Source organism: Chionomys nivalis, chromosome 13, assembly GCF_950005125.1.
Source record: "Chionomys nivalis chromosome 13, mChiNiv1.1, whole genome shotgun sequence".
Classification (NCBI taxonomy): domain Eukaryota; kingdom Metazoa; phylum Chordata; class Mammalia; order Rodentia; family Cricetidae; genus Chionomys; species Chionomys nivalis.
The window spans coordinates 16,959,245-16,976,109 of NC_080098.1; the positions used below are offsets into that span (position 1 = coordinate 16,959,245).

At 38.8% G+C, this 16,865-nt stretch overlaps 1 protein-coding gene across 1 annotated transcript in view; it reads right to left on the reverse strand.

Annotated features, from left to right (window-relative positions):
* Window positions 1–15,204, reverse strand: part of Stam (signal transducing adaptor molecule) — a 58,899-nt gene extending 43,695 nt beyond the window's left edge. Inside the window, exons 1-2 of the mRNA XM_057786948.1 lie at window positions 14,959–15,204; window positions 589–673 (exon numbers count right to left, since the gene is read on the reverse strand). Coding sequence (XP_057642931.1) covers window positions 589–673; window positions 14,959–14,998 — 125 coding nt within the window. The 5' untranslated portion in view covers window positions 14,999–15,204. The remainder of the gene's footprint in view (window positions 1–588; window positions 674–14,958) is intronic.
* Window positions 15,205–16,865: the final 1,661 nt, after the last annotated feature.

The window sequence follows — 16,865 nt, forward strand, 5'->3', positions numbered from 1 at the left end:
GGCTAGGATGACGGCTCAATGGGTAAAAGTGCTGTCATACAAACCTAAGGAACTAAGTTCAGTCCCAAAAACCCATGTAAAGGTGGATGGAGAGAACTCACTCCTCAAAGTTGTCTAGTTGTGACATGCATGTTGCTTTCCTCATGGCCAAGACCATATCCAGACCAGAAGCAATTTAAGGCTTATTTTGGCTACAGTTTGAGAAGGGTATTGTTCACTTTGGTGTGGAAGACAAAATGAAAGGAACAAGAGGCAGCTGATCATATCTGACTTCAGGAAGCAGAGAGGGTACAGGATGTAGGGGCCACGATAATCCCTGAAGGCACATCCCCAGTGACTCATTCCTCCAACAGGGTTTCACCGCCAAAGGTTCTACAAGAGTCCCAAACAGCACCACCTACTGGAGACCAAATTTCAAACATAGGAGACTAAGGGGTAATTTCGCATTCTAACCACAATAAGGTAAACTAATGGGTCAAGTCTTCAAATCTTTTTAAACTAATTCAGAATTGTGATATACTTTGCTCTTCTAATTTGTCTTAATTATTAGAAGGATGAACAAAAACTCTTGAATATTTGAACACTCACCCAGTGCGAGATTGGCCAACCTTATCACAAATATCCAAGATGAGGCCCCAGTCCTCAGCAGTATTCATCTCACTAGTTGCTTTCTCTGTAGATTATAAAAGAATTGCAGAAACATTAAAGTAAAATTGTTATAACATCACATTCAAATCACGAAACTTAATCAAGTCTCAACACCAAACCCAAACAGTTGCCAGCACTATGATTAATCAGATTTTGATGTTCAGCTTTCAAAGGGGCAAGTTCAATCTATCACAATCTTCCCTATTCACACTTCATTTGCTTTTGGCATCATATGGAAGCCATTGATTTTTCTCCATTCCAGTCTATCCCTACCTGCAAACAGACAAAGTAAAGAAAGACATTTTCAGAAAAGTTTTAGCTTTACTTGGCAATGAAAGGGACAGGGACTAAGCACTCATCTCTATGAAAATATTTCATGTAATTAAGTTATTTAGCTACATTTGAAGATTTGGTTTTGTCAGCATGGAGAGGAAAGAAGGTTCCCCTCCCCCCAAAAATCAAGTTTTTACTATTTTTTTCCTATAAGATAGCTCCGTGAGTAAAGCACTTGCCACACTTGAGTTTGACGTCTGGATTCTACACTGGAGAGAACTGACTCTTGAAATTTGCCCTGTGCACACATGTATATGCATACATACATGCAGTAAAAATAAATTTAAAACTTGGTATATTAAAGACATTAATAGAGGCAGGTAGATTAATTTTTAAAAACAAGGGCAATATAAACACAGCAAGTTTTTGACAGCAAACATTCTAGCAATATAGATATACAGGGTAACCTATGGAGAAGACATAAAAAAGGAGAATCAAAATAGGAATAATAAAGCCTTAAGAACAAGGCTTGTTTATATTACTGCATTACAAGGAAGTTCAAAAACTGGCAACATCAAGAAACTCTAGAAATGAAAGTGAGCAAAGAAGATTTAAAAGGAATGAATGCCAGCTATAGGGACACACACCTTTAATCCCAACACTTAGCAGGCAGATATAGGTAATTTCTACATTCAAAGTCAGCCTGGTCTACACAGGAGGTACCAGGCCAGTCAGATAGGTAAGACCCTGTCTCAAGAGAAAAAAAATAAAGCTTTAAGAGGAATGAATAGAACTGGGATAGGTATGCAAAATGAGAAAAGATCATTTTAAAAGAGGAATGAATAGCAGCCTTTTGAAATGGAGGCTGGTCACTAACTGCCTTCCTTACTCAAGGTTTCTAGCAACTACATCTCCAGAAATGTTTGCTTTCTGGAGATCAAACAAGGCTTTTCTGGACTAGTAGACATGAAAATAGTAGAGATGGCATAAAAATAAAGTATTAATTCTTGGTTCAGCATGTAAAGAGAAATGACGTCATCCCTCCAACCCAACAAACAAAAAGCTGAATACATTGAAAACCTAACTCTTTTTAGATCCTTCAGCGAAGGGAATCTACCACCAAATGCTGACCCAAAAACTACACAGAGAAGCAAAAGGAAAGAATTCCAACCTAGCACAGTCATCTCCATAGGAACCAATGACAAGCTGGAGGACCCAAACCTAAGTGACAGACTGGAAGAGTTCAGTGAGGACAAGTCCCCACGTTTAAACTCCAGGGGTGAAATCACAAGGATCCACACACAAAACAAGCTTTTACTGCAAGAATTACACCAGGTGCAAAGTGAATGTACAAAAGAAATGCTAGGAGGAAAAATGAAACAATTTTCAAAGACCCTAGAGAACTCAGTTCTTATTACAGCCTCTTCTTTGAATAATTAAGGTCTACATTTTATCAACCAACCAAATTAGTTTAAGGAGAGATAAACTCACTTGAGGTAGGAAACATCCCAATTCTACCTTCCTCAAGCTTTTCGCCTGAAGGAAGAGGAGCACCCAACTACAGTTCACCCTAGTCACACTGCCTTACGTGATGGGAAAACACTAGGAAGCATTTGTGAAGTTCATGGTCCAGAGGCAGAGGCTCATCAATGTAATCACCATGCCGCCACGCCTCTCTGATACATTGCTCAGGCCTATGGAATCGTCACTAAAGATCTAGCATGGATTCCTATTCTCCAGTAAACAATGTTGGAATTTTAGCAAAAGTTTACAAATCAAGCTAAAAGACAAAAGCAATCTGAAAAACAAAGCAAGCTTCTGACTGATAGATGACAGAATACTGGAGTTAAGAATTTTGAAATTATGATTAATATGCAAGAACTGTCTACAAGAACTACAGACAGTACAAGCAGATAAAAATTCTAAGGATAAAAGTGGATATTAAACATCAAAATCATAGACAAGAGGTTAATGAAATTTCTCAGTCTATAAAGCTGTTTGACATGCATTCATGAGAACTTGAGTTTGATCCCCAGTATATACACTTTAATAATAATAATAATAATAACAATAATAATAATAATAGCATCCAGGCAGTGGTAGCATACACCTTTAATCCCAGCACTCAGGAGACAAAGGCAGGTGGATTTCTGTAAGTTTAAGGCCAGCCTCATCTACAGAGCTAGTTCCAGGACAGCCAGGGCTGTTAAACAGAGAAACACTGCCTAGAAAAACCAAAATAATAATAATTGTAATAATCATAATCATATTATCAGAAGAAGAGAAAGAAGAAAGAGCAACGAAAGCAGAAGTAGCTAGGCATGGTGGTACATAATTATAGTCCCAATACTGAGGAGACAGAGGTAAATGGGTCTCTAGGGCCTACTGGCCATTCACCGTAACATCAATGAACTACTTTTTGCAATAATAGAAAACACACTTTTCTCTAGCCCATGTGCAAATTCACCAATATAGACTACATCCAAACCATAATATACATTAAGACAAGTACTATAAATACAAACCATATAGTGTTTGCTTTCAGGTCACTAAAGAATTAATGTAGTAAGCAATAACTAAAAAATCCTTAAATACATGGAGACAATACACTTATTTTTATTAATCTGTTTATGTGTTTATGTACACACATACATGTATGAGAAATCAGAGGACAATTTGCAGAGTCAGTTCTATATGTATGCAGATACTTGAAATCAAACTCAAGTCATGCAAACACCATTACCACTAAACTATCTCATCTCACTGGCCCTAAGCCCAAGCTGCCTTGGGCTCACAATGTAGTGAGAATGACCCTGAACTTCTGATCTGCTTTTCTCTACTTCTCAGTGCTGGGGTTACCAGTGCATCATCACACCTGGTTCATGAGGTTCTAGGAATGAAAATCCAGGGCTTTATATATGCTAGACTAGCACTTTACCAACTTAGCTACCTCTTAGCCCGAAATACTTCTAAATAACATGAATAAAATAGTTTAAAGACTCTGTAATGGTGTGAATAAGAATGTACCCATAAGCTCATACATTTAAATGCTTAGTCATCTGGGAGTGACACTATTAGAAAGGATTAGAAGGATTATGGGGTGTAGCCTTGGAGGAGGAAGTATGTCACTGGGGGTGGACTTTGAGGCTTCAAAAGCCTAGTCTCCCTGCTTGTGGATCAGGACTCAGCTCTCAGCTACTTCTCCAGCACCATGCCTGCTTGCCGCCATGATGGAAATCGAAGTTGTAAGCAAGCTCCCAATTAAATGTTTTCTTTTATAAGAATTGCCTTGGTTTCCAGGCCAGGCTCCGTAGCTACAGAGAAACCCTGTCTCGAAAAACCAAAAAATAAATAAAAATAAAGAATTGCCTTGGTACTGTGTCTCACAGCAATAAAACAATGACTAAGACAGCCTCCGAAAAAAATGAAATATAAAGCAAGCTGACAAAACTGAAAACAGAAAAGCAAGTTTTACAAAAATCAGTACAACTGCTGAAGATCAGCGAAATCAATATGCACCTAGGGAAGCTAACTGGAAAAAATACAAGGTACTAGTACTAGCAATCAGAGAGAGAATTTCATGAATATTACAAAATAAATATTACAAACTCTATGCCCACTAATTTGATCACTTGGATGAAGCAAGCCAACTTGTTTCAAGGTTATATGCCTAGGTAAGAAAACAGATAATCCAAACAGGCTATCTATTAAGGAAATCAAATTAAGAAAGTTAATAATCTTTCAAACCACAAAGTATCAGACCCAATTGAATTTATAAGTGAATTCTGCAAAACATTTAAGGAAAAATATTAAAGGAATTCTCCACAATCATTTGCAAAAGACAAAAGCATGGAGAATGCCTCCTAACTTACCAACATTTCCACTGTTACTATTAATACTCAAGCCAGGCAACAATGTTAACATGAAAACTATGAATAAATCCTTTCCATAATTATAAATGCAAAAAATCCCAGCAAAATGTGAAGAAACTGAATTCAACAATGTTTAGAAAATGCATATGCTTTGACCAAGAGAGATCTGTACTAATTGTGCGAGGCTGACTAAACATCAAGACTAACACCTTCTGAGACAGGCTTACAACACTTCTTTGTGTGCTCTGTTCTGCTCAATTATGAAAGACGGACACTATAAACAAAACACAGAAGGTTGAGGAAAGTCTCTAATAACAAACCACCAGAAAACCCTTGATGAAGGTCAAGATCAAAGAAATTGAATTATGTTATCAGCACTTCCAATGTGTGTTCAATTTTTTTTCTCCAAGTATTAACCAGGGGCACTCGGCCAAGGATTAACAGCTGGAATAATCTTCTAACATGAAAGATTAAGAAAAACACAAATGACTGGGAAAAAGAAAACAGAACAAAGCAATTTAGGTTAAACAGAAGCTATGTACAATGGTCAAGGCTGCACAGAAGCACAAAGTAGTTAGGTTTGTCTAGGACACAGTGATAAAGTAATGTAATATCATTATGACCTTCAATACAAGTTTAATTTTTTTAACCTGAGACTAATCAACCCATACCAATATTCTTATTTGTAGTAGCTTATCATAATCATGTTAACAATAAAACCCCTGCTTCCTTCTCCTCCTCAGTGCCCTGCTAATTCAAGAAAATTCTCTATTTGACATACTACAGGTGTTGGAAAGTTTAATAGCATAAAATACTTTGCAGACTTACAAAATGATCGATATCATAGCTGTCAGGAACATAGCATAGCTTACTAAGTTAGTCTCTAGCACTGGACAACTAGAATAAACACCTAGCAAGAAAGGCAGTAACACACAGGTACTCGTACACACAGGACTTAGCCTCACTGTCTAGACCATCAGGCTTTGGTTGTTACAACAAAACATCTCAGACTGGTTGCTCTAGCCTTTAATAAAAACCTCACAGTAGATTTTAACACAACAGTCACACAATTACATAAAACAGGAGGCCATAGGATTTTAGAGAACAGGCTCACTTTAAAAACTATAAAAACAACAGCTTGTTCTTATAGAAACTAGTCCAGGTTCCATACGAACTACAATGATCTCTTCCAATGGTTTGGTACTTCCAATAACCTAACTATTTCCTACTAAGTTCCACCTTTTAAGAATCCCGTCACCTTTCAACATTGCCACAGTGGGCGCCAAGCTTCCAGCTCATGAACCTGAGGGGCATATTCAAGCTACAATACAATACAATACAATGTACAATCTTTTAATAAGTAAAATAGCAAAAGCAACTTATTAATTCCTATGCAAGAATACACAATTTTCAAAGCATTTTAATGTCACTGTTTGGCTCAGAAAGTAGTATCTCAAAGTAAAGGCCTCATATGAAGCTTTTTTTCCTCTTGCCTTCCTGTTCTGTCCTACATTCTCCCATAACCAAAGACATAAAACGAGAATTATTCTTTGCAAGGGTGTGTTACAGTAACTAAAAGTCATTCTTTCCACAATCAGCAGTAAAAACTAGGATTTCTCTAATATTCCTCTGTCTAGGAGCTGGCCACTAAGAAAAAAAAAAATAAGACCCTCATTCCAGAGGTGTCCTGCTTACACTCAGGAGAAACAACTGCTATACACCGAGGAGAATCATCTCAACGGTTGGGTCTTGGTAGGTCTTTCTACTCAGGCCATTACCATTAGCTCATAGCCTTTCTTTTCAATAACTTTTTTACATAGCTCTGGAAACATCAAATTTAAGCATAAAATGAACAGAACATCCCAGATGTCTGAGACTTAAATTAGACAGCTCCCATGTTAAAAAAAAAAACTATGATATATCAATTTGTTATGTGTATCTCTGGATAATCTGTCTTAATTGAGTTCCTTTTTAAGACAGGGTCTTGCTACATAGTCTAAGCAACCCTTAAATTCACTATAGAGCCCAGGCTGGCTCTGAATGCATAATCCTCCTTTCTCAGCCATCTGAATGATAAGAAGACCAATAAACACCACCATGTCCAGTTTAATCTGTCTTGATACAAGAATAAAGACCACGGTACGGTCTCAAAAATAGGATCACCTATCTCACCTACATTGATAAGTTGATTTTATAGAAGACTATAAAATTTCAGTACATATTCAAGAAAAAAAAAAGGGATTTCAATCCCATTCCAGGTCATATTTGAAGTGCCTTACAACTACAATGACAAACAAAATTAACAGATACACACCTAACATGTGATAGGAAAGGTGTCACAGAAATTATAAAGACCAAAACAATTTGAAAGTGGTGATGAAGACAGAAAAAAAAATCAAAAAGGTTGGATATATTTAGAAACTAAAAAGAAATAGAAAGACCTCCTTTCTTTCTACTTAAGCGATAAAGCATAAAGTAATACAAACAGGAAAGCAGAATAATGAATCCACACTGGCTGTTATACAGACCACTTTGGAAAAAGCTGAAATAATAAGACATAGTTACACTACAATGTAACACATTAGAAGTATTTGTATTGATTTAAAAAACACTGAACAAGCAAAAATATAATCAAATATGAGTTGCTAGAAAAAGAATCTTTTCCTACCAATATAAAAAGAGCTTATAAGAAAGAAAATGTGAACAAGTTGATGTGACTGTAATAACTATGCTGGCTGTTTAGAATGCAACTATAAACTGCTTTTTGGTTTTGTTCTGACCAGGTCAGAACTGTTTCAAATCTACCTGCGATTATTCAGGCATCCAAAATATACTCTAGATTTTTTGAAAATAATCAGCTCTATTTTAAATGTTAAAAAAAAAAAACATGCTCTCAGCCTAAGTATCAAACAAATGTTAAGAAAGCCCCACAGATAAAAGTTGAGTATCTAAAGCCCTGTAGGATGGGTACTCACTGTTTTGCATCCCAAAAAGACTCAGTCAGCCTGAACAGGTATCTCCCAATCTAGTATTTACTTCATCTTTGGGAAGGAGAACCTGTTGTTACTTTGATTTGGTAGTACATTTTAATATTTAATTCATCTTGGACTGGTAGTCAAGCAGGCTATTTTTCAAAGAGATGCCTATATGTAATTAAAATATTTAAATCTTAAAACCTAATTAAAAATACATCTAAGTGATCAAAATGAAACCTATTTTTTAAAGTTACTAGCTAACTAAAAGTAATAGACCTATTTTTGATAAACTATAAATTATCTATCACCATAATTATGACTTCATATTTCCTAAATTAATGATATTTCCAAGAATATATGGCATCTTAGTTTCATTTCTATTGTTGCGATAAAACACCATGACCAAAAAAATCTTGGGGAGGAAAAGGTTTATTTGGCTCACATATCCCAGTTAAGTTCACACACACACACACACACCCCAAAAAAATTTGCAAGCAGCATATATGGTATAATCCTTAGCAAACATGCTGAACACCGAATTCCTTCTTCACTTCCTATGTATACAATCAACATCTGACTCAAATTTGTATTGGGTGCATGTCTTTCATTCCAATGCTCGGGAGACAGAATTAGGTGGATCTCTGAGTTTGAAGCCAGCCTGGTTTCCAGAACAAGTTCCAGGACAACCAAGGTTACAGAGAAATCTTGTTTCAAAACAAAACAAACAAAAAACCAACAATGCAATTTACAACTCTGAACTGATCACATCATTTCTGATGCTGCCTTAAGATCAACCAAATAGTGGCACAATTCTTCTCAACACTTAAAATAACTATTTCCCAAATCAGAAGAATATAACCCAGGCAGTGGTGGCCTTTAATCCAAGCCCTCTGGAGGCAGAGGCAGGTGGATCTCTACAAATTCAAGGTCAGCCTGGTCTACAAAGCAAGTTCCAGGACAGTCAGAGCTATTACACAGAGAAACCCTGTCTTAAAACACACACACACATGCACACACGCACACACACACACAGACACACACACGCACGCACGCACGCAGGCACGCACACAGGCACGCACGCAAGCACGCACGCACACATCACCACCACCACCAACAACAAACCAAAAGACCTACCAGTAGCAACTCAAAATGGTTTTATAAACAGCAAATGAAATAAAAACTATTAATAAAGATTATCTCTACAGTTGTGGTGGTTTGAATGGAGATGGGCCCCCATAGGCTCATAGAGAGTGGCACTATTAGGAGATGTGGCCTTGTTGGAAGAAGTATGTCATTGGGGGTGGGCTCTGCCTGCTGATCCAAATGGAGAACTCTGGACTCCTTCTCCATCACCATGTCTGCCTGAATGCTGCCATGCTTCCTGCCATGATGATAATGAACTAAACCTCTGAACTGTAAGCCATTTCCAATTAAATGCTTTCTTTTAAGGGTTGCTGTGATCATGGTGTCTCTTCGCAGCAACAGAACACCGACTAAGACAACAGTCATAAAGAGGAGGTAAGGATTTTCTAACAGTACTCAAAAGGATAACACATCAATACCTCAACTGCATTTTAAGTCTTCTTAACAGTTACTGAGAAGGAGTTATTTCTGATTTTCTAAAACAACTGTTGAACATTTGAGAAAGCAAAGAAATAAGACAGGATAATTTCCTCTAACAACCATTCCATAGTGAAACAGATTGTCATCAGTCAGTTTCAGGATGCTACAGTTCTTTAAAACTGGGCAAAAGGAGCTTGAGGCTTCATGGTAATAGATAGGTTTAGTTTTAGACATTAGGTTCAGTACTCAACATTCAAAGAAAAAGAACTAAGCTAGTGAAGAAAACCATATTTCTTCTATCTGACCAAACATAGTTGCATAAAAACAATAAGGAATAGAAATACACCTTTAAGAAAGGAATAGAATATGTATCGCAGATGAGACTGAAAAATTAAAAAGAAGGCAAGTCAGATACAGGAACTCCAAACCTATAATCCCAGTATTTAGATGCAGAGGCAGGAGGATTGCTTCAAAGTACAGCCTGCATCACATAAAGCACTTCGGCCTGCCAAGGTTTCACAGCAAGGCAGAAATGAGCCAAAAGATTTGAGTTATTATAAGCCATCACAAGAAGCTCATATGAGGTTTTAGATTCGATTAAAATATTTTAATCAAAAGAATTACATTTATATTCTTTACAAGGTTTCTCTATGTAGGCTTAGCTGTCCTGGAACTAGCTCTGTAGACCAGGCTGGCCTTGAACTCACAGAAATCTGCTTGCCTCTGCCTCCAGTGTACTTGGATGAACCATCACTAGAGAAAGAGGAAAAGAAGGGATGCTTCTGTACTAATTTAAAAGGTATTTACAATGGTAAATACCTTCCCCTTTGCAGGAATAGAGGGATGGATTCAAAGCATACACACTAAACCAGTATCCTGAAGGAGCATGGTGGGTGTGTCTATAACACAGTCAACAGTACATATTTGTTCTTAGGAATGGAGAGAACTATAATCATAGAAGTCAAAATGTCACATAGGTTACTGGCCTGTGTAACAATGTAAACAACTGATGTCCAGTCATAAAAAAACAAAGGGAAAAATGTTAATTGAAAAAAGCTTCATTATAGTTTTGAACATACTGAACTTGAGGTATATGAAGCATATTCAACACCAGTAAAGAATCAGAATATCAAGTATTTTCACAAATAACCCTGATAGCAATCCTATGAGTGAGATATTTTCATAACTACTTACAATACTGAAAAGTAAATTCAAAGGGGCTTGATTTGGTCCAATACAAAGTTCTCCCATTCACCAATAGTAATTTAGCAAACTGTCTACTATCATAACTATGACTTTACATTTCATAAGCTAAATGTGCAATATTTTCGCAAAAGCCAAGATCTCTGCACTTTACGACAGTAGTTCTCAACCCGCAGGTCACGACCTTTTGCTAAACCTCTCTCCAAAAAATATTACGTTATGATTCATTAACATGTTCATAACATATTACATTATGATCAAAACAGTAGTAAAATTATAGTGATGAAGTAGCAATATGAGCAATTTTATGCCTGGGGCCACTACAACATGAGGAACTAACTGTGTTAAAGGGTCGAATATGCACTGGCCAAAAAGAGTTTGACTAAAAATGATTTAAAAAAATAATTAACTTATTTATTTTTATTTAGACAAGGTCTTGTTATATACCTTCGGCTGGCCTGGAACTCACTAGGTAGATCAGGCTGTCCTCTAATCAAAAGAGATCCACCTGACTCTGCCTCCTAAGAGCTGGAATTAAAGGAGTGGGCCACCGACTACTAAATTATTATAAAAATCAAAATTTAGCAGAGACAAAGGAATGATTCAAAGACATTTCTTACAGCACTAGGCTTACTGTTGCACACCTGTCACCTCAGGACTTAGGAGGCAGAGGAAGGAGCATCTCAAGTTCTAGGCAAACCTGGGATACAGTGAGACCCCCATCTCAAGATAACAAGGCCAGAAACTGCAAGGTATAGGTAAGAAGAACCGTGCTTCCCTGATATTTGCAAGGCCTTGGTTAGATCTCCAGCACTGAAGGGAGGGAAGAGGCCAGCACTTTTGTATTTTAATAGTCAAGAAAAATGGAGCATTATGAACCAATCAAGGAAAGAAAAGAACAACATGGAAAGGTAAGCTCAGCTTTCTAATAGACTGATTTTTAAGTGGTAATGGAATATCAAACTAACAATCTAGAAAATTATCAGTAATTCATTACTAGATAAATTGTGTGTTTAGTGTGTTCCAGGAATTGCCCCAAAGGTACTAGGAACAAGAACGAAAAGTTCTCATCTTTAAGAAGTTTATACCACACAAGACTATCAATTGATGAACTTATCAAGAAAATGAACAAACAGCAGGGAGTAGAAAATGACAGATTCTTTAAGAGAAGGCAGTGAGGAAAGCCCCTCTCGGAACATGAATTTTGAATAGAGCCCCAAAGTGATGTGATGGACATCACAACTTTAAATAACATAAGCAAAGAAAATGACCTATGAAGCTACAGAGGAAGGAATGCTTAGAATGCTCAGATCCAAGAAGCCTGACATGACAGTCAGTCCAAGGATCACAATCATCTCTCCCTCTATGTGGATAAATAGAAAATTAACAGAGATTTCTGAACAGGTGGGTGACCTTATCCAGTACTTTTCAAAGACTAATGACTTTTATAAATAAGACCTTATTGGAGGAACAAAAGAGTAACGAGAAATCCTACCCCAGAGCCCCAGCCACAGTCTCTGTCTAAAGCAGCTGAGATGGTTAAGTATGGCAATACTGAGGTAACAAGATTCTGGATAGACGTTAAGTAGAACCAAAAGACCTTACTGACAGAATGGAGTGGTAAAGAATCAAGGATGACTCTGAGACATCAGAACTGACTAACAGGAAATATCAATGACTCAATCCACTGAGATGGGCTAGGATGCCAGAATGAGAAGCTAGAGGGAAACAGGTTTCTGACATGCTTGTTTTTGGACTCCTATCAAAATCCACTGGAAATATCGAGTAGATGGATACCTAAATCTCCAATACATAGCAAGACTATTTAAACTTGTGAGTCACTGGACTACATGAAGTGTTTAAAGCTAAAAGAGTAACTTTTTTTTTGCTGTTTTAAAATCTCACTTCACAAATTACAAAAAAACAGAGACTTTTCTCTGCGCTTTTAAAATACTGACTTAGTTCTACCAATCCTATAAGCTAAGAAACATTATAATCTTATACTCCTTATTTAAAGGCAAGGAAACAAAAGTACAGAATATCTAACCAACTACCTCAAAGCCACACACTGCTGCTAAACAGCTAAACTGAAACTTGAATTGAAGCAAATTACTCCAAATTCTACTTAACACTAAGCCTCCTAAGGCTCTAAGAGAACAAAGTGTCAATGGAGCAGAGGTTTTACACTGAGTCCAGGTTGCTTAACATTAGATATGGGGAGAAAATACACACACATACACACACACACACACAAAGACTAAAAAGCTAAGCAGAAAACTAGAAAAAGTTTGGTGACCTAGAAACCTATGGATAAAGCACAGAAGAAAAATTTAAGACTTTAATTTAAAAAAAAAAAGATGAAGAACTTGACTTTTGGAATTGGTAAATACAAATCAGTAGGGAACTTGATGGTATAAATTATCTTTATAATTCAAACTGAATTTTTTAAACATCCATGTCTAGCAGGTTTAACACAGTTTCAACTCAACAAGCATTTATTCAAAGCTGATTATGTAGCAGCAATCAAACAAGGAGCAAAATAAAGAACACAATGGCCTAATGCTTAATTTAGGAAAGACAAAAAGGTTGAAAATTGTAGGAGTTTGGGGAAAGTGAACATCACAGTAGTTCTGAAACACAAAGTATTTAAACACCCCAAGAGACATTAAAAAGCCAACACTCTTCACTGTATAGAACATAAGCCCACTTAAGAATTTTATCTGTCTCAAAATGTCAATAATTTTGCTATGAGAAACTCCACGCGGCAGGACTCAGATAACTTAGGTAGAACAAGTCATATTCTAAGCTGGCGTTAAAGCACGAGACATATATGCAGAAAGACGAATTAAATAATAGAAACAAAAGCATAAAGGCAAGAAAGGGCTTGTCTTTGAAACTGGTGGCATGGGAAGCAAGAAGAGGTTTAGCATTAAGAAATCTATTGGAATCCAGTGCACATGTAGTTTCGGAAAAATGAGAAGAAACACATATTAGGCCCTGGGTTCCATTCCTAACACCACGAAAACAAACAAGCCAGGAGAATATAAATGTGACTGATTAGCAGGAAGTAAGATGCCATTACAACTAGGTCCATTAGGCCAGGCATGGTGGCGCAGACCTCCCAGTCCCTGGAAGAAACCTGTCTCGAAAAACAAAAAAACAAATAAATACTAGATATGTAAGTGCTGGGAACAGAAGCACCAAGTATGTTTCATTATAAGCATTTGTCCCGGACACTGATGCAGTACATTATAAGCAGGCCAACGAGCAGCCATGTGATGGTCTTCATAGTTCAGTGTCTTAAGTCAGTGAACACTGTGTTCTGTAAGAACGGGTGCTAAGCACTTAGCAAACACAATTTTCCAATTCATTACTTATTTAGCATTATTGATGATTTCTAACGTTCCATCCACTGCTCAGATTCGGGACATTCATTTAAATCACTATGGACCAAGCAGGAAGTGGCAGTAATATGATTTCCAGTGAGATGCTATGAAGAGTTCAAAGTGCAAAACTTAAAATTTACCTCTCAAAAAACAATATTCATAAAGCAACTCTCACAAGTTATCCTGACATTCTTTTACTATAGTGATGGGACGGGCGATGGTGTTGGGTTTGCCTTCTACACTCTTGCCAGCGTAGCTCTACGTGAATTCAAGTCACCCCAAAATTCTCTTTCAAGAAATTCAAATTCCATTATGACCTTCAGGCCAGAAAGAAGCAGTCTGCTAAACTGATATGATAGATACCTAATACCAATAATTCAGAAAACAACAAAAATTCAACATTTCAGACCCTTCCTAGATGCAAAATCCTCTCCCACATTTCCCCACAGCAGAGGCCCAGTCTGAGGAAGGCATCCCAAAGGCGTTTGTTTCAGTTGTTGCCAAGTGGCCCATCTTCATCTCTCTCAATATTTCAATCTACCCATATCCAGGCCTCCAGGGACCGTTATAAGAGCGATTTAAAAAGTAATAAAAATAAATAAATAAAAAACCCTAAGTAACCTGACCTGAAGCATTTTGCCAGTTCCCGGAGCTTTCCATTGGGCCAGGCAAATACTTTGGCGATAGGGCTTCTAAGCAATCTGCTCAAGCCAAGATACGCCCCAGCCCTTCGCTCTTCTCCAGAAGCCGAGCCCCAGCGGCAGATGGCTTCGTCGGCTGCTCCTCCCGACGCAACCCTCTACCCCAAATCCCTTAAGCAATTCCTTCGAAGCCCCCCGAGTCCCGTGCCGAGGCCCACTAGGGAGGTTCTCTGCCCCATTTCTTTCCAAGAGGATGAGCCAAGTCCTCAACCCTCTCCCGGCTCCGGAGAGAAGAACGTGGGCTCCTCGGCCTTGCAGCCCGGGAGGAAGGCGAGGGGTGGGCGGCTTGGGCTCGCAGCCTGGCGGGGAACGGACGGACGACGGGGAAAACACTTACCAACATCCTGGTCGAAGGGATTGGTGGCAAAGAGAGGCATGTCCGCTGCGTGCCGAGGTGTCCCCAGGGACTGCCCCTCGACACCGCGGCCGTCAGCGCACGACAGAGAAAGGAGGCCGCTCAGGTACAAACACAGCCACGGGGACGGGCGGTCCAGGGTCCTCCTCGGCCCCTCCTCTCTCCCACCCCAGCAACAGAGGCGGCGGCGGCAACGGCGGAGAAGCGGCGCAGGCCCCCGCGCGGGGCGTGTCGGGAATCCAGGCGACCTGAGCGCTGCCTGCTCCAGCTGGGACAAGAACCCTGCCTTTCCGCCGAGACCCACGCGAGGAGCCTCCTCTACTGCTTCCTCTGCTGACTTCCCACAGGTCCGTGGGATTAGCGGCTATGTTCTGGGCTTTTCCATTGCTCGGGCGTCTCGGGGGGACGAGGTCCTTCAGGCGCGCCGAGGCCGACTAAGCACCTCTGGAGAGAATCAGAGACTGAGAAAGAAAAGAGGGTTCGTTTTGGGTCTAGCGCAGCCCTTAGTTTTAACTCCGTGCGTTCATTTCGGTGTGTTGTTGTAATGTAGTAATCCCTCTAGACGGTCAGACGGTCCTTCGGGCTATCCGAGTAAAATGTTCGGTGTGAGGGGACTAGGAAGTTGCTGGGATGCAGTCATGTGAGCTGGTGGAACTGGCTGGAATCCCTTGGAGGGGAGTGTCAAGGCGCGCAGCCTCAGGAGAGGCTGAGGCAACCGCTAACGCTGGCTCCTTCCCCAGCCTGACATCAGAGGAAAGCTTCTGGGTGTCGGCACCGACTGACTAAACGTGCTGTCACTGGCCTCTGCAGTGACTGGAAGATTAGTCCTTCGCAGCCCGAGATAACCACACACACCCAACAGCAGGAAAAACAAAACGAAAAATGGAACCAGACGTTGGTTCTTGGCAACTTAAAATATTGATTTGGTGCTCTAGTTCGTACATGTGTATCACACACACACACTGCCCTCTAAATCATGTGGAAATATTAAGGATCATCTCTTGGAAATATTACATAAAATTAGAGAGCTCGTCTTGCACATACAGGGAAATCATGTAAAGTATGTCCAAATAAGAACATAAATGTAGCTTATAAACAGTTACATGTCGACAACAGGATTGGCATGACAATACAAGAAAAAGGCTTGCTTACAAAACTCAATTTAAAATGAAGTCCAATTTTGAAAAGAGACGAACAAATTAAAGTCGTGGTTAGTGTTTTCAGTCATTTAAAGAGAAAAGAATCCCCCAAGCGGTGGTGGTGCACTCCACTAAAGAAGCAGAGGCAGAGGCAGAAGAGTTTGAGGTCAGCCTGATGTATGGAGCATATTCCAGGACAGTCACAGCTTCACAGAGAAACCCTGTCCCAAACAAACAAACCAAAGATAAAAGAATCCAAGGAGTGGGGACTGTAAAGTTGCTGGGTGAGGTACAAATTAACAGTATTCCTAAGAGAAACAATGGGAGGTATATAAGGAGCTTTGGAAAATATGCTTTGGTTCCAACAATTCTGATGTTTAGAACTTAAAGACATTCTTTAAAAAACATGAACCAAGATCTTAATGACAGCATTGTTTATAATATCAAAGCACTGATGATCACTAAAACGGCTGACATTGAAGAGATTGAACAAACTCATCTCTTAGGTTTGTTCCTTTATAAGAAACAAATTAAAAAACTATCGAGGATTGAAAAAATTAGCAAAAGTAAATCCGCTCTAATATTGCCTGGCATACAGTAAGCACTCTAGTGCAACCAATAGTTAGGATTGTGTTGCTCAAATAAATCAGAGTGTCCGTGATACAAAAATTATTTAGCCATTGAAGGTAACACTAAAGATCTGTATTTACATAGATAGACATCTGAGTACATAAAATTTTAAAAGATTGT